This window comes from Mirounga angustirostris, unplaced genomic scaffold (genome assembly GCF_029215605.1).
Source record: "Mirounga angustirostris isolate CCGP_5_RB_7025 unplaced genomic scaffold, mMirAng1.0.hap1 SCAF_9, whole genome shotgun sequence".
In the NCBI taxonomy this organism is placed as follows: domain Eukaryota; kingdom Metazoa; phylum Chordata; class Mammalia; order Carnivora; family Phocidae; genus Mirounga; species Mirounga angustirostris.
This window is the reverse complement of record NW_026991717.1, coordinates 69,574,169-69,597,691: the sequence shown is the minus strand read 5'-3', so window position 1 is coordinate 69,597,691 and position 23,523 is coordinate 69,574,169. Positions and strand designations below refer to the sequence as shown.

The following is a 23,523-nucleotide window of genomic DNA, read 5'->3' as shown; positions in this document are numbered from 1 at the left end:
TCCTATCAGCAATATATAAAAGTTTCAACTTCTCTACATTCTTACCAATGTGTGTTATTATCTGACTTTTTTATTATAGCTGTCCTACTGTTTACGTACATCACATTGTGATTTTGACTTGCATTTCCCTGATGGCTACTGGTGCTGAGCATCTTTTCATGTGCTTATTGACTATGTGTATTTCTTCTTTGGAGAAATGTCTGTTTAGATCCTTTGCCCATTTTTAAATTGGATTATTTGTCTTTTTATTGTTAGTTGTAAGACTTCTTTTTATATTCTAGATACAAGTCCCTTATCACATATATAATTTCAAAATGTTTCTCCCATTATTTGGATTGTCTTTCTACTTTCTTGTTGGTGTCCTATGAAACACAAAAGTTTTTAATTTTTATGATATCCAAATAACCTATTTCTTCTTTGGCTATTTGTGCTTTTGGTGTCATACCTAAGAAGCCATTGCCAAACCCAAGGTCTTGAAGATTTATGTCTATGTTTTCTTCTAAGACTTTTATAGTTTTAGTTCTTATCTTTAAGTTTTTGATCCATTTTGAGTTAGTTTTCCTACATGGCATATGGTAGGGATCCAAATTCATTATTTTGCATGTGGATATCCACTTGTCCCAGCACCATTCGTTTAAAGGGTTATTCTTTCCCCCATTGAATTATCTTGGTACCCTTGTCAAAAATAATTTGAGTGTAAATGTGAGGGTTTGCTTCTGTACTCTCAATTCTATTCCATTGATGTATATATGTCTGTACTACATAAAAATTAAAAAAAAAAACTTTTGTACATCAACAGAGTGATGTACAAAATCACACAGTGGGAGAAAATATTTGTAAACCATATATCCAAAAAGGAGTTAATATTCAGAATATATGAAAAGTCCTATAACTCAACAACAACAACAAAACTATCTTAAAAAATGGGCAAAGAACCTGAATAGACATTTCTCCTAAGAAGAAATGTAAATGGCTAATAAGCACATGAAAAGATACTCAACATCAATAGTTGTCTTAATCCATCTGGTCTGCTATTAACAAAATACCACAGACTGGATAGCCTATACTCAACAGAAATTTCTTACAATTCTGGAGACTATGAAGTCCACGATCAAGGCACCAGCATGGTCTCATTCTGGTGTGGGCTTGCCTCCTGGTTCATAGACGGCCATCTCCTTGTTGTGTCCTCGCATAGTAAAAGGCGCTAGAGATCTCTGTGGGGTCTCTTATAAGTACGCTAATCCCATTCATGATGGCTCTCCTCTCATGACCTAACCACCTCCCAAATACCCCACCTCTTAATACCACCACTTTAAGAGTTAGGATTTCAACCTAACTAGTGGATGATGGGCATTTTAAGATATTAAGGAAATTGGCTCCAGTTTACCTGAGTGAAAAAGATTGCCTAATCTACTTGAAGTAAATGAGGTTTGAGAACTCAGAGGGCAAAAATCACTTAAAGCAAATAGCAGGGTGTTTGGGGATTGGCACAGCTGAAGTTTCCCAAGCATTCTGCTATATTATTCTACTTTATTATTTTTTTTAAAGATTTTATTTATTTATTTGAGAGAGAGAGAATGAGAGAGAGAACACATGAGAGGGGGGAGGGTCAGAGGGAGAAGCAGGCTCCCTGCTCAGCAGGGAGCCCGATGCGGGACTCCAGGATCATGACCCGAGCCGAAGGCAGTCGCTCAACCAATTGAGCCACCCAGGCGCCCTATTATTCTACTTTTAAAAAACAAACCCACTGACTTAAATGTAAGAGAAGTAGAGAAGGATATAATCCTCATTACTTTGGAGTCACTCCTTGGAACTTACTACCTCTTCTGTAACAATTATGAAGAATTGTTTGGAAAACAGCTTAACACTGAAAGATGCTGACAAGCAAATTACTGACAGGGAGGAAAAGACCAAAATCATCATCAAAGATGCTCATGAAAAATCAATAAGGATGACAACCATTTTTTCGGCTTATTCAAATTATAAGAATTCAAAGTAAATTCTATTATATATTTTTAGCAATGTTAGCTTCTCTCTTTATTTTAAAAATAGCTTTATATTTTTGCAATTTATATTGATAAAACATTTATATTATAAAAATATTGCAAAAAATCAGAAACGTTAACACCTTTTTAAAACAGAAAATAAATACTACCTGTAAAACCCAGACTCAACCTCTGTTGGTACAATCCAACATTTATAAAAATGCCTTGTGTGGTTTTTGAGTGTTGTCTCTGTCCCTATCCTTGTTCACCCCCTTGTGGCCATGATATGAAGAAGCCAAGAGCCAGGCAGCAAAAAAAGAAGAGAGAAAAATCAAAGGCCCTGGATAATAAACAGATCACCTCTCACTTTAACAGTATTTTCCATAATTAAGGTTAGTAGGTCTGCTTGAAATCTATGGGTCAAAATCTTGGCAGGAAATAGATGAAAGACTTGAAGGGGTTATTGTAAATTATCCCTTCATTAAACTTTCTTGCAAGTATGGGCAGAAGTAAGGGAAACTGAATGAGGTGTCCTCCATACACCTCCTATTGGCTGAACCCAATTACAACCACCCAGAAGTCAAAGGAACCAAGTTTTTGCAATCCTTCAAGATCCAGCCTTCTAAGACACAAAGGAGAGTGAAGGGTAGAGTGGATGTGACTGAGCAAACAGATCAAGTCCAGTATACAATCTTTCTAAAATATTTCATTATAATTATAGTTTCGTTTATAAGGCATGAGTCCAAGGGATACATTATGGACTAACTCTTGCATAATTTCGAGTTGAATACCTATGCAGTTCCTAGAAAACACCAGAGATAATAGTATTTCACACTACCAGAAAACATTAATTAGACTTCTCTACTCCATCTATGCCTGTGGAGGTATAAGCTGGCATTTGAGGGGTTCAGGTCATTAGATTTGTTGGTATTAGAGTGACAATAAGGTAGGGGAACAAAGAGAAAGGCAGAAATGGGGAGCTCAGTTGCTGTTTGCTGGTGGTCCTCTTCCACTCTGGCCCCTATAAAAAAGTAAATTCCCCAGCTCATACATACAGTATTAAGACCAACACTGATTACCTCCTAATCAAATTGAACATGTGTCTAAGACACCAACAAGGCAGGGTCACCAAGAATATGTAAAAGAATATAAGAATATTTAGGGATGAAGCTATTTTTATTTCAGCATATTTGTAAATTTTGTATCATTTTAGAAAAGTGAAAGTTTACTTCATAGTTTAGTGTAGTTTTGACGGGTGGTGGTAGTGGGTAGGGTTGTAGCACATGATAATCTTTTTACAGTAGCTCTGCTATCAACTGTGAAGAAATGGCTGCCTTCGGAGACAAAGTACCTCTAACCGACCGTTGCTGATGCTCAGAATATAGAGTATGGTGTGGCCCCAGGTGCTGCGTCTCTACCCCTTGCCAGAGGCTCAGACGACTTGGCTCTCGTATCCCTTTTTTTGTTATTTTTCTTTGGGAGGCTAAGTCTAAGAGTTCACAGGGCATTTCCCTCGATAATCTTCCGTAGAGATTTGTCATCAGAGATTGGTTCCGAGAGGACAACGTTTATAGCCAACAGAAACCTTGGGCAAGTCACTTCCCTTTCTATCAAGAAAATGAAAAGATTGGAGGTGATCTCTGAAATCCTGGCTTAGTCCCCATAATCAGGATTGGCAGGTCCTCCCATCCCTAACGTTGTGTTCACGGGAAAGCATTCAAAACAGAACAAATGGTGTCGTGCCAGATAAATGTCCCTCAACTCTTTCCCTTTTCACCAGAGGCAACCCTTAGTAAACAGTTCATGTATCTTTCCAGCTATTTTCTATACAGAGACATTATCTCCTTTAAACACACCAATGGGAGTCTTTTCATCTCATACGTCTTGGGGAATCTCTAAAACGTTTTTAAACGCTCTCTTCTGGACCCGTTTCTCCTGAAGCCGGAGCCTCATCTGCAGATACGACTTCAGATCAGCGTTGCTTTCGGTCTCAAGGTCTTTTACTCAGGCGCGATCGCGGCTGGCACAGCAACACACACCTCACCGCTTCCGCTTTGTGGGCGGCCCCCTCCAGAGCCACTTGACACTTTCCTCAGACCGCCTTCCAATCCCGAGCGCCGGGAGCTCGCAGCCGTACCTTGCCTCATTTCCGCCTCGCACGGCGCGTAGTGATGACGACATCGGCCGGCGGCGGCGCCGACGACACCTAGGAGGCTGGGAGGGCTTCCGGGGTTGCCGGCCTGGCCGCTGAGAGCTGCTGTCATGGCGGCCGCTCTTTGGGGCTGCTTTTCCGTCCTTCTGCTGTTGCTATCAGGGGATGCCCAGAGCTCGGAGCTGCCTGGGACTACTGCCGATGGGTCAGGCGGGATTGGGGTCGGCATAGGAGATCGCTTCAAGATTGAGGGACGTGCGGTTGTTCCAGGAGTGAAGCCCCAGGACTGGATCTCGGCGGCCCGAGTGCTGGTAGACGGAGAAGAGCATGTCGGATTCCTTAAGTGAGCATCTTACGGGCAGCGGGAAAGCGGTTGGCGTGGAAGCCGGAAGGGAATTCCCCATAGGAGAGCCAAGTGTCAAGAGCTGACGACGTCGCTGTCGGAGGGTGAAAGGGTGGGCTCCAATAGCGGTCTTTGCCGGGAGACCTTAGGAAGCAGCCCGACGCTTTCCCCTCTTCTCCCCATCACCCATTCCCTGTACCTCAGAAATGAGAGCGGCAGGTGCTTGCCCCAGGGCCGGAGCAGTGGGATCCGTTTTCTTCAACTCCATTTTTGCCTTGTAGGGGTCGACCCCTCCTGGACCCTGGAGACAGGTGGACCCCTTATTTGTTTTATGCTGAATTCTTTCCTTTGCATCTCATTTGGTTTCTCTAGAATCTGGCCACTTTTTGCATTCACTCCAGTCTTTTGGCAGCTTGATGTTGTGTAAAAAGATGCTAAGCAAGTGGGAATTCTTAAAACCCAAAGGACTCCTATGATGGCATAGACTGGGAGGCTAATGTTGCTGCTTCTCAAATTAATGGGCCCTGAAGTCCCTAATCAAAGCACTTTTCTTTTTTTTTGCCTGGAGTTGGGATTGTTGTTCTTTTTTACAGTTGAATTCATCGAGGGGTTTGCAACATCACAGTACCGTTTGTGTGAGACTGGGGTTTCTCCACATTTGCTTACATGCTTCTGTCTTTTCTAGTTATTAGCAAAAATGGGATTTCAGTCTATATTAAAGAATGTGGTGAATTTATTAGCACTCCAGTTTTGCAGCAGCCTGCTTTTCAGATGTTTAGGCACAAATGTGATGTTTTAAGTCTTTCAGTGGCTACTGGGGACGTGAAACTGTGAACTGAAAGAAAATATTTAGGAAAGAAGGTGTTTCTCTGATAGGTTTGTATACCAGCAAGTGGTATTTGAAACCCAGACATCTTAAATTTGGATGTTTACTTCTAAATCGGATTTGCAAGTATTCAGATCATCCAGGTGCTGTTGAATAGAATTTGAATTTCAGATTAATAGATAATGAGACGCTAGTCTTTTAATACTATTTGTCTTTACAAATCTGTTGTTAGGGCATTCTTTAGGGTTTGCCCCAAGTAATGATGTTTTAATGAAAAAACTCTCAGACCTTGGGAAATTAGCCTAAATTGACCGTTTGGCTTCTCTTTTCTGCAGTATTCAATTCTTTTAAAAAGCATTTATTTTTATTTTAAAGTAATGTATAAGTAATATGTTTATTGAAGAAAACGTAAATAAGAAATTAGGGATAACAAGACTTAACATTTTATTGTATTTTTACAGCCTTTTTGTAATCATATGACCTGTTTTTAATAGTAGAATACAATATATAATACTTTGTAATCTGTTTTTTTTTCCAGTTAATATTTTGTGAGCAGTTTCTGATACCATTTCCTGTTCTTCCATTTGTTTGTAGAAAGGTTAAGAATTAATATGAGGAACTTATGGTAGGAAACTTGTAAGAGGGATAGTATATTGTCTTGTACTTGTTATGCATAACTGGCATGCAGGGTTTTTTTTTTGTTTTTTTTTTTAAGATTTTATTTATTTATTTGAGAGAGAGAATGAGAGAGAGAGAGCACATGAGAGGGGGGAGGGCCAGAAGGAGAAGCAGACTCCCTGCCGAGCAGGGAGCCCGATGCGGGACTCGATCCCGGGACTCCAGGATCATGACCTGAGCTGAAGGCAGTCGCTTAACCAACTGAGCCACCCAGGCGCCCTGGCATGCAGTTTTGACTTACAGTTCGTCTCGTTGGAGGTGGCTTGGGTCTTGGCTAATAGAGATGAGGGCAGTTTTGACTGAGGATGCTTCATGCCACTTCTTGCCCTCATCACTGTGTATATAAAGCGTAATTTATTTAACCAGTCTTCTGTTTGGGGACATTTAGGTGTTTTTCAATTTTTTCATGTAGAAGATTATGCACTATCCTTTTTTTGGGAACTTTTTATTATGGAAAATTGCAGACATACACTAAAATAAACAATAGTGAATACTTGGGTACCCATCACATCACAATCTACTGTTCTGTTTGAGTCTCCTCTGTACAGCATTTATTTTTTTTCTAGAATATTTAAATATGACCCTAAATATAATTTCCCTTGAAAAAGCATTATTATGTGTCTCTAAAAGGTAAGGGCTTAAAAAACCCCCACAATACCATTATTGATTTAATAAAACAAGTAATAATGCTACAATTTCATCTAATACCCAGTTCATTTATCTCAAAAATGCTTTATGTAATTCTTTCAAATCAAGATCCAACAAAGCTTACATATTGCAGAGTACATTTTTAAAGCCAAGTTTTAAAATTTCATTATAAAATTTATATGTTATCTTTCTAAAATAAAATATTTACCTTATGGTGAAAAATAGATTTGCTTTTTCCTTTGGGTAGTTACTTCTGCTGTTGCTTGTAGTCCACAGTCATTAGTTTAATTCTTTCTTTTTCTGGATCTAGAAAAGTTTTGAAATTTGTTCACTGAGGGTCCCATCAAGAAGCAGAAGACACCCAAATTAGAATAATTCAAGGAAAGTCTAAGGAAAGGATTAAACATTGTAGTCATGGTGTGGGGAAACAACCAGATTGTACAGTACTCTAGAGTTTACAACTTCAAGGCTACTATTACCTCTAAGCCTGAAGGAAGTGGGGGAGGTAAAGGTTCCTGGGACCTAGAGGGGAAGAAAGGACTGCCTTGAGAGGAGCAATGTTCCTTGACACAGCAAGTCAGAGGTGGCCTCTCAGGGAGAGAGCTGGGGGACACTAAGCTCATTTTCTTTCCTTCCTCCAGTCTACAAAGAGTTGAAGGGTGGTGAGTGGGTGTGAAGGGCCAGTGAAGACATCCAGCCCAGGAATAAGTTAACTTGATGTTTACATTTCAATTCTGTTTTAGTTCAGTGTGTACTTTGAAGGAGCAAGGAATATCTTTTCCTGTTATTTTTTAGTAAATATTGTGGGTGTGGCAGAATCAATTATTCCTTTAGCTGTGAAAGAACCTAATGATTTTTTTTAAAGATTTTATTTATTTATTTGAGAGAGCGAATGAGCACAGAGGAGAGTGAGAGGGACAAGCAGACTCCCCGCCGAGCAGAGAGCCTGACCTGGGACACGATCCCAGGACCTGGGATCATGACCTGAGCTGAAGGCAGATGCTTAACCAACTGAGCCACCCAGCTGCTCTGAAAGAGCCCAGTGATTTAAGAAGCATTATTTAATGTATTATGATCCTGGGACTTCTCTGACAAAGAAGATCCTTTTAGGATCATTTGTTTTCCTGAAACAGAAACTTCTTTTTCCTCAGATGTCAGCTTTTCATTATCAAAACAAATTGATTTGGATCTGTGAACCTGAAGTTATCCGCTCTTGGTGGGATGGTTTTCTAGGTTTAGAAGAAATCAGTATGGAAAAGGCAGATAGTTTTTACTACATAAACCTGTGAAACTTACATATATCCAAACAAAAGTAACCAAAGTAAATGGGAACTATTTGTAACAAGTGGAACAAATGGTACTTGATGACCTTCTTGTTAGAAAGAAAGACAACAAAATGCAAGCAAAAACTAGAAAAAAAGCCGTTTATTTTTAATTAAGTTCTTGTTGCAGGGGATTGGCAAAACTGGAACCTTAATGTAGTAATAATGTATATTGATAATTTCTCGTGAATGAAGACATGGCTTCAAAATTGAGACTGTGCTCCTGTTATCAACTATCCCATAAAGGAATTAGAAGTACTTTCTATGTCAGGATTCCCTGCTCCTGTGGAGTTCTCTGGGGTATTTTCAGAACAGTTTCTGTGTGATTATGGAAGCTGAAGTGTGAGGACAATTCTTGTCAGTCTGGGGACTTTTTGTTGTTAATTTCTATGTCATTCGATTGGGGCGGGGTGGTTGATTTGGGAGTTAACAGATGATTTAGATTTAGAACATAAGAAAAAAGCAGGCTGTTGATCAGAAGTGTCTAAATATGATTTTCATTCTTCCAGGACAGATGGGAGTTTTGTGGTTCATGATATACCTTCTGGATCTTATGTAGTGGAAGTTATATCTCCAGCTTACAGGTTTGATCCTGTCCGAGTAGATATCACTTCAAAAGGAAAAATGAGGTAAGGGCACCTGATTTAGTTTTTACAAAAGACGAGTCTACTGAATACCTCTTATATTCCTTTTAGAATTTATAGTTAGGGTTGAAAAGTTTCTCATTTAAACTAGGTATCCCATAAAATATCCTTTTTTTATTTTTATTTTTTATAAAAATACCCTAATTTTTAAAATTTTTCCCCTCTGGCCCCCCAAAATATCCTTATTTTAATATGAGCATTGGTAATATTGCAGAGTTGAACTTCCTCCTGCTCTGCCTCAAAATTTATTTTAAAGCTCTAATACGATTTTATGATTATATATAATCAATATAATATGATTATAATAGAGAAGAGGCAAGATTATCTACTATGAGGGCAAAAGCCCTGTGGAAGTTATAATTGAAAAAATATTGGGGTGCCTGGGTGGCTCAATATGTTAAGTGTCTGTCTTCGGCTCAGATCGTGATCTCTTTCTCTTTCCCTCTGACAAATAAATCTTAAAAAAAAGACATCCTAAAAAAAAGGAAATATGATTATTAGAGTGGGAAATAATTTAACCTTTCTAAATTAGAAATATTATTCACCACCTGTTTTTCACTGGGATATTTTGATAATACCTACTTAATAGTTGTATTGACCTAGAAATTTCTACAGTTCTTCCTTTCTGAAATATTTAGTGTACAACGGAAATTTAGTATTTTTTGGGCAAACAATAGATTACATTGTGTAGTTCATCTCAAAGTGAGGATCATGATAAGAAAAGAAAAAAGCACAGTATAATTTTTAAGTAGATGAACATATGCTTTGAAGTTGAGGTGAAAAGAATGCTGGACTAATTCAGTCTGTGAATATAGAATACCACAAATCCATTTGAAGTTGGAATCCGTTGTGTAGATGTCCACAGTTATTCCTTCTGTTATTCCCCAGTTTATTTACTTACTTACTTTTTTTATTGTCCCATACTAGTAGTATTCTCTTTGGTCTAATCTGACCAGGAAGTATATGAAACAATTTTATTTATTTGTTTATTTTTTTCTAGCTTTATTGAAGTATGGTGACAAATATGAAAGAATTTTGAATGGTAATGTCTCTTCTTTGAGCTATCACAAAATAACTCCATGTTACAGTAATAAAGCATAGGTCTTACAAAGGCAAAAATAATTTTGGGATTTGAGGAGCTCTGTTTTATTACTCACCTTTTTGGTATGTGCTGAGAATATTTAGGTTGATTTGTACAGACCCCAACTTGAGCTGACATAAGAGATATGTTCAGTTGGTACCATAATATTTACATTTCAGTTAGTGTTTGCGCCTAAAATGTTTTTCTTCTTTCTTTGCCTTTTGTTTTTGGACATTGAAAGTGATAAAAGTACAATATGTAAATATGCTGTAATTCACATAGAGTAAGTCACACATAGAGCTGTCTCATTCTTTATAGCAGCTGCATATTAGTCCATTGATGCCAGTGCCTACTGATGGACAGGTAGGGTTTTCTTTCTCCTCTTTTAACATGTGTAGTGAACAGAGATGATTATAATTTAAATTCTTGATATTATCATGAAACTAATACGAAAACAATGAATCGTGGATCACTATGTCAAAAACTAATGATGTATTGTATGGTGACTAACATAATAAAATTAAATTAAAAAGAAAACAAACCTAATATAATGATGCCACTAAAAATAAACTTTAAAAACAAATTACTCCCGGGCGCCTGGGTGGCTCAGTTGGTTAAGCGACTGCCTTCGGCTCAGGTCATGATCCTGGAGTCCCAGGATCGAGTCCCACATCAGGCTCCCTGCTCAGCAGGGAGTCTGCTTCTCCCTCTGACCCTCCTCCCTCTCATGCTCTCTGTCTCTCATTCTCTCTCTCGCAAATAAATAAAATCTTAAAAAAAAAAAAAAAATTACTCCCCCTCCCAATTTTTGAAGTTAAATTGTTGTCTTAGAATAGTCTAGTTTGTCGAAATTCTAATCATATTTCTTGCTGTTAGCTATTTAGAGCAAGGGTAAAGCTTGAATTGAAGGTAATGTCTTGTAAATATGTTTATAAATATTCTTTGATAGAATAAATGGATTTTTTTCAAAGTAGATGAACCTCATTAGGTATCAAATTTCTCACTTCTTTTTAGAGGCATAAAGATTCATAAGAAAATATATAGATAAAATCCTATAGTATGTAAAATTTTAAAGGACTTAATGACTTTTTATATATTTTAGAATTGTAAGCTTGGAGATGGGTGGGTGTGTAGATTACACTATACATTATATACACATTTAACAGGTTTTTTTTAAATATCAAAAACACGGGGCGCCTGGGTGGCTCAGTCAGTTAAGCGTCTGCTTTAGCTTAGGTTACGATCCCAGCATCCTGGGATCAAGCCCCGCAAGGGGCTCCCTGCTGAGCAGGGAGCCTGCTTCTCTCTCTCCCTCTGCCTACCTGTCTGCCTACTTGTGATCTCTCTCTCTCTCTCTCTGTGTCAAATAAATAAAATCTTTAAAAATAAATAAATAAATACATACATAAATATCAAAAACACTAAATACTGGAGGAAATGAGAGTTGTTAAAAGGAGATACTTGTCTATTAGAAACTATAATTTATTTTTATTTACTTTTGCTCTAAATTTTGAGTAAGCAAGTGGAAATATTTTTCTCTATATAAAGCTTTTTTGCTTTGGGTAAAGAGTACTTCCTGCTTTAGCATTTAGCCTGTTTGCAGCAGTGGGATTCATATTCTCAGTTCCGTTCCTGATGATTGGATGCCTGAAGCATAGGTAAAAAACAAGGCCGTTATCATTTTAATAATTGTGGGTGGGACAGAATAGAGAGCAGATGGGGATTCATATAAGATCCTAATATTCTTGACCAATTTTATTTTTTTAAAGATTTTATTTATTTGAGAGAGAGAATGAGAGAGAGAGAGAGAGAGAGCATGAGAGGGGGAGGGTCAGAGGGAGAAGTAGACTCCCTGCCGAGCAGGGAGCCCGATCCAGGACTCGATCCCGGGACTCCAGGATCATGACCTGAGCCGAAGGCAGTCACTTAACCAACTGAGCCACCCAGGCACCCTTGACCAATATTTTCTAAGCATGCTTGGTCATATGACAGACATTTCCTTTTAAATGTATAGCTGCCAGAGGAGTAAGGGAAATCCTTGGGGGACAAACTATAAACCACTTTCCCTCCTGGGGGTTTTGATATTCTGACCAAAATGCTTAGATTTGGGGCACCTGGGTGGCTCAGTCAGTTAAGCATCTGACTCTTGATCTTAGCTCAGGTATTGATCTAAGTTCGTGGAGCCTACTTAAAAAAAAAGAAAAAGAAAATGCTTAGATTTTATTAGCAGTATGTAGGCAAGAGGTAAGCCTTAGGCTTGCTTTGAGCCAGAATTAGATCTAAGACTTGATTCCCCCTTTGACCCTTGGCACTAAAATCCAAAAGATTAGGCTCCCAATCTGGCCCTGGCCTTTTGGAGGGAAAAATCTCTCCTGAAATTTAATAGTCGCTGTCCTACCCTCATTGAAATTTGGGGTGTGAATTTATTACTTCCTGCATAATCCAGAAACTTTCAAGCCATGCAATTAATAAGATCATCCCTGGTCATAATCCTGGACTGCTGGTGGAGACAAATGCATAATCTCTCTGCAGGGAGATACTCTCTGTCCAGGCCCATACATAAATAAAGTACGTAACTTACCAAATACCCAAGAAAACAATGTACATTGAATCGGCAGATGCATTAGACCTCTAAGAACCTTAGATAATAAAATTATTGGATATGGACTATGAAATAGTTCAAAGTATATTTAAATGCTAAAACAAAAGATTTATTGCTGTAAGAGTAAGATACTACAAAGATAGACCATAGATCTATGAAAGAAGAAATAAAATAGAACTTCTCCAATAAATATAGGCTTTGGAATACATAACTCAATGCATGTGTTAAGCAACTGAACAGAGGTTTAATGAACTGGAAGATGGATCAAAAAAAACTTACCCAGAATCCAGTACACATAACGGAATGGACACTGTGAAAGAATTTAACAAGATGCCCGAGTAGAGAATGAAAAGGTTGAACAGGTGTCAAACAGAAGTTCTGAAAGGAAATGAGTGAGCAGTGGGGAGGCAGTTTTCAAAAAGTAAACTGGAACATGTGTGAATAGGGGTGAGCGTTTTAATTAAAATTAGTGGCATCTCTGGTGAAGATGCAGTGTTACCTGTGGCACTGTTGCAGGATTTTTTCCTGCAAAATCGACTTGAAAATTGGGTGTGTTTATTAATGCCAACAATCAAAGTAAAATCCAGCATTTTTGTACATTTGTAACAAAACTAATTTATTATTAAATATAATGAAAGAGTTGTAGAGCTAGAGGAATTCTAAAAGAACTTTTCATATAACCAGAGAAGAACGTGTCTAATCCCACAGGCCTACGTAGTGACAGAGCCACAGCTAGAAATTAGGTCTCTTGATTTCAAGTCTAGTGTTCTTTCTCTACATGTTGCTAAATACCTTAGAAATATAGATAAAGCTACTTGGATCAGATTTTTAAGATCAAAAGTTTAGATGCCAAAGGATTTTGGAAAAAGCTAAAGGTACTGCTAAAAATTATGAGTAATTCTTGGGACGCCTGGGTGGCTCAGTTGGTTAAGCGACTGCCTTCGGCTCAGGTCATGATCCTCGCATCCCAGGATCGAGTCCCGCATTGGGCTCCCTGCTCCGCGGGGAGCCTGCTTCTCCCTCTGCCTCTGTCTCTCTCTCGCTCTCTCTCTGTCTCTCATGAATAAGTAAATAAAATCTTTAAAAAATAAATAAATAAAAATAAAAAAAATAAAAAAAATAAAAATTATGAGTAATTCTTTTAACTAGTAATGTTCTTGATAAAACTAGTGATGCTTTTTTCATCTGGCTTTATCAGAGCAAGATACGTGAATTACATCAAAACATCAGAAGTGGTCAGACTGCCCTATCCTCTCCAAATGAAATCTTCAGGCCCACCTTCTTACTTTATTAAAAGGGAATCATGGGGCTGGACAGACTTTCTAATGAACCCAATGGTATGTATCATGCTACAATTAAGTATCTTTACTAATCTCTAATTTGATTCCAGGTAGTTGAAAATGTCTAACCCCAGTGAGGAAGAAAGGAGGTCAGATTGTTAGACGAAAGGATAATTGCAAATAGTTTACTGATTTCAGGAAAATAGTAGCTTTGGGAATAATAATGAAAAGAATGTAGTGAGAATTGCATGGTTGATTTGACAATGAAATGTGCAACAGAAATGGGATAAGTACTTATGATGAAATGTTTTAAAATGCAGATGGAATAAGAGTATGTGGTAAGTCACATGTGTAGTTAGCAGTCTCATCCTTCATACTACCTGCATATTAGTTCACTGATGGATGTGCCATCATTTATTGATCAGCCTCTATTGATGGCTTGACTAAGTGTTTTTCTCCTTTTTTCACGTGTGTAGTAAACAGAGAAATTATTCTGTGATAATTTAAATACTTGGTATGAAACTGATATTATGGTGTCCACTAATAATAAAACACTAATAGAATACATTCTTTAGGGCTCCTGGGTGGTTCATTCGTTAAGCGTCTGCCTTTAGCTCAGGTCATGATCCCAGGGTCCTGGGATCGAGCCCCGCATTGGGCTCCCTGCTCTTCAGGAGGCCTGCTTCTCCCTCTCCCACTCCCCCTGCTTGTGTTCCCTCTCTCTGTCAAATAAATAAATAAAATCTTAAAAAAAAAAAATACATTCTTTAGAAACAAATTGACTTCTTTTTTTCCTGCTTTTGGAAGTTGAATTATTATCTTGAAATTTTCTAAGTGGTGATCATATTCCTTGCTGATAGCTATTTAAATCACAAACATGAATATTGGGGGATTGTACATTTTTTGAGAGGAATAACTAGTACCTAGAATCTGCTATCAGGCATAAAGAAGCAGGAGGGTAGAGTACATAGGAGAAATCAGCAATGAAACTCCAAAGCTTTTTAAGAAATATCTTCCATGTTCTCATTTCTGAAATTCCATGGAAACATACCTAGTGCTAGAAGCTTCGAAGGTATTTTTCAAAACTGATCTGTTAAAGTAATCACCTAGTACTATGTTGCAGGCTCGAGAGGATGTATATTAATTAGAGGGTCAATGTAATATTTCCTGCAAGAACCACGAAGTCATCTGGAAAGATCCCAGCTGGCCATCAGGATCATCATTCTTTTTTTTTTAAAGATTTTATTTATTTATTTGACAGAGAGATAGAAGAGCACAAGCAGAGGGAGTGGCAGAGGGAGAGGGAGAAGCAGGCTCTGCACTGAGCAGGAACCCGATGCGGGACTCGATCCTAGGACCCTGAGATCATGACCTGAGCCGAAGGCAGACGCTTAACCATCTGAGCCACCCAGGCGCCCCCAGGATCATCATTCTTAATGCCAGACTGCAGATTCAAGAAAGTGAATAACACAAACAAACTGTGTTATATAAAATTGTAAACTCTGCAAAATGATAGGTGGCACAAATATGAAGTGAGGTGTCTCTAAAGTCCAAACCTACATAGATAAGGCTCTTAGACTCTACAGTAGTCAAACATTGAGGAGCACCTTATATCAACAGGGCTGGGTCAGGAGAATTGAGGTGGTGCTGGTAGTTTTATTCCTATATAACATTTGAATCTTTAATTTCATCATGGATTGTTAAGTGTAGATTTTATTCTTCTGTTAAGTGGGAAAAACATTTTCTGGATTTTTTTTTTTTTCCACAGGTTATGATGATGGTTCTTCCATTATTGATATTTGTGCTTCTGCCCAAAGTGGTCAATACAAGTGATCCTGACATGAGACGGGTAAGATGACTGCCCCTGTGTGGGTTTTTGAACCATATTCTGACGCCTGAACCAGCTGTTGTGGCTGAATGGCTTGGGTTTTTTCAGCTTTATCCTAATTCCCAAGCCAAATTCATTCAGAGGTTATGTTAACATAGTATCATGTTCCTGGCATTTAATTAGTTGTTGCCAGTGGACCGGATAAATTCAGATGATTCTGCCTAATAAAATCCTGGGTCTCTTCATATAGCTAAAACACTCTGCTTAGTACGACTCTTTTTGTGCCTCAGTTGTGAAATAGTTGAGATGGTGTCCCAATCCATATAGTTTGCAAAGTGATAGCTTTTTACGATTTACCTTTATTTTATAAAACTCTTCAGAGTATACATTTAGTTTATGTGTTCAGACACACACACAAATTCTGATAACCAAGGGAGAAAAATAGAATAGTGGCTTCCAGACTCTTCACCACAAAATCATACTGGTTCGGCAATGGGCAGGGGGAGTTGCCAAGTAAGATGCTTCAAATTTAGGGCCACTGCTTTGTCTCTTTCAAATATGGGCTTCCATAAAATCTTCAGAATTTTTTTAAACCATTATTTTTCTCCTACCTGGAAACCATCAAGAATCTCCTCAGTTCCAGGTTTTTCCATTGTATGTAATACACTGATGTATTGACACCTTATTCATTGCTGAATGAACATTTGTTAATTGATATCTAGGTTATAGATACTGGGGCTACAAAAATGAATTGTATATCATCCCTGTTGTCAACAAGCTCAGAATCCAGTTAAATGTAGGAAATAGCATGGATTTATAAACCCTCTTCTTGCCATCAGAGGATTGTGGGTGTATGTGTGAGAGAGTGTGTGTTTTAAATGGGAAAATAAGATACACATAAAATAAATAAAAATGGGGCGCCTGGGTGGCTCAGTCGTTAAGCGTCTGCCTTCGGCTCAGGTCATGATCTCAGGGTCCTGGGATCGAGCTCCACGGGAAGCCTGCTTCTCCTTCTCCCCCTCCCCCTGCTTGTGTTCTCTATCTCGCTGTGTCTCTCCCTGTCAAATAAATAAATAAAATCTTAAAAATAAATAAATAAATAAATAAATAAATAAATAAATAAATAAAATGTTTGCTGAGGTAGTAGGTGATTAAGTTCTGTAGAAGGCAAGGCATTTATTGCAAGCTGGAATAGGAGAAAAAGCTTCATGATTAAAGACAGCTTTATATTTTAGAATGTCTCATTGTCAAATTTGACATTTTTGCTTCAGTGTTGGTCAGAAAGTATATATCCTATGTAATTCTTGTATCTGTTAAGCCACTTAACTCTGTGGTATCAATAGAAGGAAGCATTGGAGGTCACATTGGATCAAAAAGTTCATTCCTTGCAAAGTGCTTTGCACATAGTAAGCAGTGTAAAAAGTTCTTTATCCAAGAGCTTCAGAATTGAAGAGATTCAAAAATAAGAGTTGATGAGATATTTTTGTAGGGTCTCAAGACCTCTTACCATATACATTTAATTCTTGATTATTAGAGCATGTTAACAGTTTTGATTTATGCTTATAATGTTTCTTTTCCTGGCCATATCTGTAAAAGCACTTTCTCCTCGAGAATCCATGTATAAATTCTACCTTTGGGGAGAAAGCCTAATAATATCCGGGTGGTGTTCAACTTTAAATGATAGATAATACACTATTTGCAATTTTTTTTAATGTGTGACCTAATACAATTTTAAATTCACTTTTAGAATTTAATGTAAAATTCAAATGTAGCATATATTACACTAATATTATTGAAGGTGGAATAGTACTTTATAGATTGTTGGCTCAATAGAGAGAGGACAAAACCTCAAAATAAAAGTGCCAAATCCTTATGAGGTCCTGCCAGTGATTTGTTTGTAACATATATTGCTCGCTTTAGATGCTGTGATTGAGGTCACTCAAGCCATAATAGTATTCACAGATTTTACTGCTAAGGCCTTAGGAATGAAGTGTTGGAAATATGTAGTTATTTTCCGAACATTTCTGATAACCTTAGTATATAATTAAAGACTGATACTCTTTTTTATATGCATCTAAAGAAAGTATGAGTTTAAAAAAAAACATTAAAACAGTAAGAAAGTATTTTAATCAGCAGACATAAAATAAGATGGCAAGAATATGATCACATATAATCATAGAAAATACCCTTTATGAAAACATAAGCTGGATCAAACCCAATGCAAGATTTATTGGACATTAATTAAGGATCACAATGCTTAGTAGTATAAAGGAGGTATGAAACATAGTTTCTGAAGGGCTGTTGGATTGCTGAGAACCAGTAGCTTCTATTTGTTCTATTCCTCTCCTTCCGTAATGGAAGTCTTAGTTGTTAGCTGACTTGAAGGATCCCAGTGCCTTTCCTATTATTGTGCTTTGTCCTCTTGCAGGAGATGGAACAGTCGATGAATATGCTGAATTCCAACCATGAATTGCCTGATGTTTCTGAGTTCATGACAAGACTCTTCTCTTCAAAATCTTCTGGCAAGTCTAGCAGCGGCAGCAGTAAAACAGGCAAAAGTGGGGCTGGCAAAAGGAGGTAGTTGGACAGTTGGAGATCACATTTGCACAAACATGGATCACTGGGGTGGCATCGAAGTCTTGAGGGGAAACCGTGTGAAGCAACTACTGTAAACTTGAGTCATCCTTAAAGTTGATCTCTTACACCTGTCCTGTGTGGTAACTCTAGCACGTGTTTTTGTACATGGTACACAAGAAAACCCAGCTTTCATCTTTTGTCTGTATGAGGTCAATATTGATGTCACTGAATTAATTACAGTGTCCTATAGAAAATGACATTAATAAATTATATGAAGTACTATACATTATGTATATTAAAATGTCTTAATCCAGAGATAAAATGATCTTGTCATTTCTTCTTCACTTCATGTTTCTTTTATTCCAGGCAGTTTTCTTCTTTCATTACATGAGGCTTGAAATTGACCTTTCCTATTTAAAAAGAAGTGGTTGATATTTTTAGAGCTGCATGCGCCATGATTTTTTGTGTAGCCAGACCTTTCACAGTGGTCAGCCCTGCCCTGCATTTAACATTCCCCTATGTTCCTGATGCAGTTTTAATTTTTGTTATTACAGTTAGTTTTAGAGTACGGATATATGAATGAGAGTAGTTATCAGTTCTTAAATTTTGGTTCCCCTCTATGGGATTCATTATTGAGTATCAGTAATGTGCTGTGCTTCAGGGTAGGATTCAGAGATGGATAAGGACAGTTCCTGTCCTCCATAGAGCTTATTATGGAGGGAGGAAGGAAAATAATAACAGGGAATGAATGGTCAGGGGAAGGAAGTGCAGCAGTAGGAGAGCCTTCTGGAGACTGAGGATGGAAAATCAACCTTGGAGCTCCATGTTATAACGTTGGTAGTATAGCACAGGGAGCTTTTTATTTATTTTTTTTATTTTTTTTAAAGATTTTATTTATTTATTTGAGAGAGAGAGAATGAGCGAGAGAGAGCACATGAGAGGGGGTAAGGTCAGAGGGAGAAGCAGGCTCCTCACTGAGCAGGGAGCCCGATACGGGACTCAATCCCGGGACTCCAGGATCATGACCTGAGCCGAAGGCAGTCGCTTAACTGACTGAGCCACCCAGGCACCCCACAGGGAGCTTTTAAATCCCCTCATCTCTCCCATCATTCTCGGACTTATTGGAATATAGATTACATTAGTTTCCAATCAGGATTATCTCAAAAACTTTTTATTTCAATAAGTTATAAAAACTTCATACCTTTTCTTTTGGTTTATTTTAATTAAAAACGAACTATGAAACTATAGTATTGCTTCTCTAGTAAAGGTCTCCTATCCTCTTCTATGTTAAAGTACTCCCCTATTGCTTTGTTAAGGTTATTAAATCAGCCAAAAATAACAACAACAACAAAAATTGATTCCAAACTCTTGTTTTCCTTTTTGTGTAGGTGCCATTCTTCATTTTGAAATAAGGCTCGTAAGTTTTCTTTTAAAGATACAAGTTCTGGGGTGCCTGGGTGGCTCAGTCGTTAAGTGTCTGCCTTCAGCTCAGGTCATGATCCCAGAGTCCTGGGATTGAGCCCCACATCGGGCTCCCTGTTCGGCAGGAAGCCTGCTTCTCCCTCTCCCACTCCCCCTGCTTGTGTTTCCTCTCTCGCTGTGTCTCTCTCTGTCAAATAAATAAATAAAATCTTAAAAAAAAAAAAAAAGATGTAAGTTCTGATACAGGACATTTTATTAACTATATCTGTTTGTTAATTATATGCTAAAGTTACCAAACTGGTTAAACTGTGAATGATTAAGGTAGGTAAACTGGTTAATGGAAGAACTAGGTTAATGGAAGAACTAGGTAGGTCTTTGAAAATAGAGTCATTTACTGAAAGTAACTAAAATATTAGAATACTAGTTGAATGAAAGTTGCAATTTAAAGGAGACAAAATATAGTGAGAGTCATAGTTGTATGACTGGAAATCATCTTGAAAAATTTCAAAATTTGGATTGTCCAAATTTGCCCATAGAATACCTAATGACCAAAAAATTAGCACTTCCAAGGAAATTATCATTTCATGTAGCTAATTAAGAAACTTTGTGGTTATTTTATATAGATTCTAAAACCATCTCAATATAAAATATAGACATCCCTATCATATTACAGAATGTTATATCAATTGTATATGAAAATCTTATCTTTGCATAGAACCTTCATCAAAGGCTTAGTGTGCTTACAGATGAAGAAATGATTGTATTTTATTAGGCAATATTAGTGCAAAGAGCCCATTTAGCTGCTAACTTGCTTTGTGACTTTGGGCAAATCACTTTCCCTCTTTGAACCATGTCTTGTCTTGTTCATTGTTGTATTTCCAGCATTGAGCATGTAGGCACACAATAAATGTTTGTTAAATGAATAAATAAATGGGCCTCAAGTTTCCTCATCTGTAAATTGAGGGATTTGGATTAGACCTGTAAATTCCTTTTCAGGTCTAAAATTACTCCACTATAATTTTAATCTGGTCCTATTATTTCCTACCCGTAAGAACCATATATCAGTGCCATGTTTTTCTTTCTTTTCCACTTCCTTGGATTCTTTCTCCTGTTCCCCATTTGAAGGCAAAGTATTATTTTGCTTTTTAGGGCCTTTCTTAGATTCAGTTTATGTATATCTCCTTCTTAATATAAACCTTGTGTTTTAAAATTTTTCACATCTACTAATGTAAACCTGAGTAGTGGTTCTGTGCAAAATAAATTTTTGTTGGTCATTCTTGCCAGGAACTCTTGAGTGCTCAGAATGACTTCCAGGGAGGATCCATAGCTCCCAAGTTTTCAAGCACTTTTTTAGGAGTGAAAAACTTCAGGACTCACCCTGAGTCTGGTTAACATTTTGAAAAAATTCAGGATTTTACCTAGCCTCCCCAGAGTGCTAAAGTATCTTATTTTTCTCTTATGTTTCCTCTGACAGGAGGGAAGAAGCAACCATTCAACATACTTTTCAGTAACTAGAAGGGTTTCAAGGCCCTAATGAGGAATGCCAATAATGATACAGGAGAGCTTTTTCATTTAAGTAGTTACTCAAACTTTCAGGAAGTGCTCAAATTAAAAAAAAAAAAAAATCTTTTGAAAACATTTTTGTTAAATATCTTGAAGAAAAAATTAAACCAAGTATTTTCATTTTTGTTTATTGCCTTCTAGGTTACATGTAGACCTATTTTTGCATGTTTACAATTATTTACGTGCCATTTTGTATTTAAACCCAACAAAAATTCTGCTAAGTACTAATCTCGGGTAATGTAATAGAAACTAGTGGCTGGGTCCTTTAGTTCAGTTCAAGGAATATGTTGAGACAGGACCTGGTTGTATTGTGCTCTTCTCTTAGCATTTTAGGTGTGATTATTGTCATCATTTAGAGTCAGAGTTTATTTTTTAATTTGTAAGGTATGTGAGAATATTCAATTTGTAAAAGTGTTTGAATTATTCAGGAGAACTTGAAGATGGATTTTGCAAAATTCAGATGTTGCCTATAAATTATGAACAGTTTTAATATTCTTGAAATATTAAAAGCTATTTTAGAAAAAAAAAATCCCCCCTCCAGTAGCACCAAATAGTAGCTTATCTCTTTTCCCTTTGTAACATGACTATTATGGGAGCGGAGGGGAACTGACACCATTCATAATGGCTACAGTCTGGTGGGATTGAGCCAGCCAGGCAAGCAAGCCTGAGAACAAGGAGGAGTAAATAAATTAAGAGGGTCAAGTAGTAAACAAGAGGAATGGGTAGAGCCATAAAAAACTAGCTGTGCACAGCATTTCCGATAGAAAACTTTTGACAGGGCATTTAATTCCGCTAAAATTTTTTTTTTTTTTTTAAAGATTTTATTTATTTATTTGACAGAGAGAGACATAGTGAGAGCAGGAACACAAGCAGGGGGAGTGGGAGAGGGAGAAGCAGGCTTCCCGCGGAGCAGGGAGCCTGATGTGGGGCTCTATCCCAGGACCCTGGGATCATGACCTGAGCCGAAGGCAGACGCTTAACGACTGAGCCACCCAGGCGCCCCCGCTAAAATTTAATAAACTAGTAATTGAAGAATCATATGTGTACCTCCTTAGATACCAAATTTTCCATATATATGAATGTAAGTAACTTACTCCACTTTTTTTTTTTAAAGATTTTATTTATTTATTTGACAGAGGCACAGCGAGAGAGGGAACACAAGCAAGGGGGAGTGGGAGAGGGAGAAGCAGGCTTCCCGTGGAGCAGGGAGCCTGATGCGGGACTCGATCCCAGGACCCTGGGATCATGACCTGAGCCGAAGGCAGACGCTTAACGACTGAGCCACCCAGGTGCCGCTATTCCACTCACTTTTACTGAGCTCCTACTACATCTATTTGAGCATTTTATTTTTTAAAAGATTTATTTATTTGAGAGAGAGAATGTGCAAACTGTGGGGAAGGGCAGAGGACGAGGGAGAAAGAATCCTTAAGCAGACTCCCAGCTGTGTGAGCCCGACGTGGGGCTCAATCCCAAGACCCTGAGACTATGACCTGAGCTGAAATCAAGAGTTGGCTGCTGAATCCAGTCACCCCTATATTTGAGTATTTTAAAACATATTTCTAAATAACTATTTTAAAAAATTAGAAAATATTTAGAATTAATTATGAAAATTTGGCATGCAGAGTAAGAAATGGGATCATTCAGGGGTGCTTGGGTGGTACTGGATCAGAGAAGGCAGTATGTTGACCCTGAGCCACAAGTAAGCAGAATCAACAGTGGCATCTACAAATCTAAGGAATCTAGCCCGCGAAGAATATAGCAAATGCCTGGGTCGGAGACCATGATGACCCCAGAGAGTGATGGATAGAGTAGCTGCCAGATAAGCTTTCAGGTCCATGGAAGTTCACTTGCTCTTCTTGCAGTGGATTCTGTGAAGGCCTCTTGAATCCCTTCCCTCGCTGTCTCTACCCTAACCCTTTACTTATCGTCTATCCTGACTAGGTGAGTCCTGCATCCAGTTTTATCCCCTAGAATCGGACACTCAGAGAAGTTTGGAGAAAAGCTGCCAGTGAGTAATACTCATGTTTGTCTATACAAATGGTTCTACTAACCTCATGACTATATTAATTAGATCTAATTAAGAAAGGATTGAAGGGTATGTAATTTCTGCAGTTTGGTAGAGAATGCTGAGGAGTTTTCAAATGCCTGTTAATCCCTTTAAAGCCAATTCTGATTAGCTTCCTACCACTCCATGAAGTCTGAGGTAGGAGATGGACTTAAATTGCAGCAGAAGAATGCAGGATCTAGTTACAATGTAGCTATAAAGTGCTGCCTTGTCTTTGCCCCCTGCTCAAAATAAAGCTGTTACCTTTCTAGCCCTGTCCGCCATGGTGCTTAGCAGCCAGGGATGCATGGTCTCAGACATGTTTACCAAGTAAAACACTGACTTGAGGGGCGCCTGGGTGGCTCAGTCGTTAAGCGTCTGCCTTCGGCTCAGGTCATGATCCCAGGGTCCTGGGATTGAGCCCCACATCGGGCTCCCTGCTCAGCGGGGAGTCTGCTTCTCCCTCTCCCACTCCCCCTGCTTGTGTTCCCTCTCTCGCTGTGTCTCTCTCTGTCAAATAAATAAATA

The 23,523-nt window shown here is 38.1% G+C and overlaps 1 protein-coding gene and 1 non-coding gene across 3 annotated transcripts; both read left to right on the top strand.

Moving 5' to 3' along the window:
* The first annotated feature begins 4,165 nt into the window (after positions 1-4,165).
* On the top strand, positions 4,166-18,275 carry EMC7 (ER membrane protein complex subunit 7). 2 transcript variants are annotated; one of them, XM_045900414.2, is made up of 5 exons: positions 4,176-4,480; positions 8,464-8,583; positions 13,480-13,618; positions 15,330-15,410; positions 17,818-18,275. In XM_045900414.2, the coding sequence occupies exons 1-5, from the start codon at positions 4,248-4,250 to the stop codon at positions 17,968-17,970; spliced, it is 726 nt and encodes a 241-aa protein (XP_045756370.1). In that variant the 5' UTR covers positions 4,176-4,247; the 3' UTR covers positions 17,971-18,275. The 2 variants fall into 2 exon arrangements, with proteins under 2 accessions (XP_045756371.1, XP_045756370.1); XM_045900415.3 differs by lacking the exon at positions 8,464-8,583 and having other exon boundaries at positions 4,166-4,480.
* Positions 18,276-23,185: 4,910 nt separating this feature from the next.
* Positions 23,186-23,316, top strand: LOC123862612 (small nucleolar RNA SNORA63). The gene has a single exon (XR_006795305.1). It is a non-coding gene; the product is annotated as a small nucleolar RNA SNORA63 (small nucleolar RNA).
* The last annotated feature ends 207 nt before the right edge of the window (positions 23,317-23,523 follow it).

What these genes read in the sequence shown, in the direction of transcription:
- EMC7 (XM_045900414.2), top strand. Translation starts at nt 4,248, where the DNA reads ATGGCGGCCGCTCTTTGGGGCTGCTTTTCCGTCCTTCTGCTGTTGCTA. An exon ending in GAGCATGTCGGATTCCTTAA is followed by an intron (nt 4,481 to 8,463) that starts GTGAGCATCTTA and finishes TCATTCTTCCAG; the next exon opens with GACAGATGGGAGTTTTGTGG. An exon ending in GTGATCCTGACATGAGACGG is followed by an intron (nt 15,411 to 17,817) that starts GTAAGATGACTG and finishes GTCCTCTTGCAG; the next exon opens with GAGATGGAACAGTCGATGAA.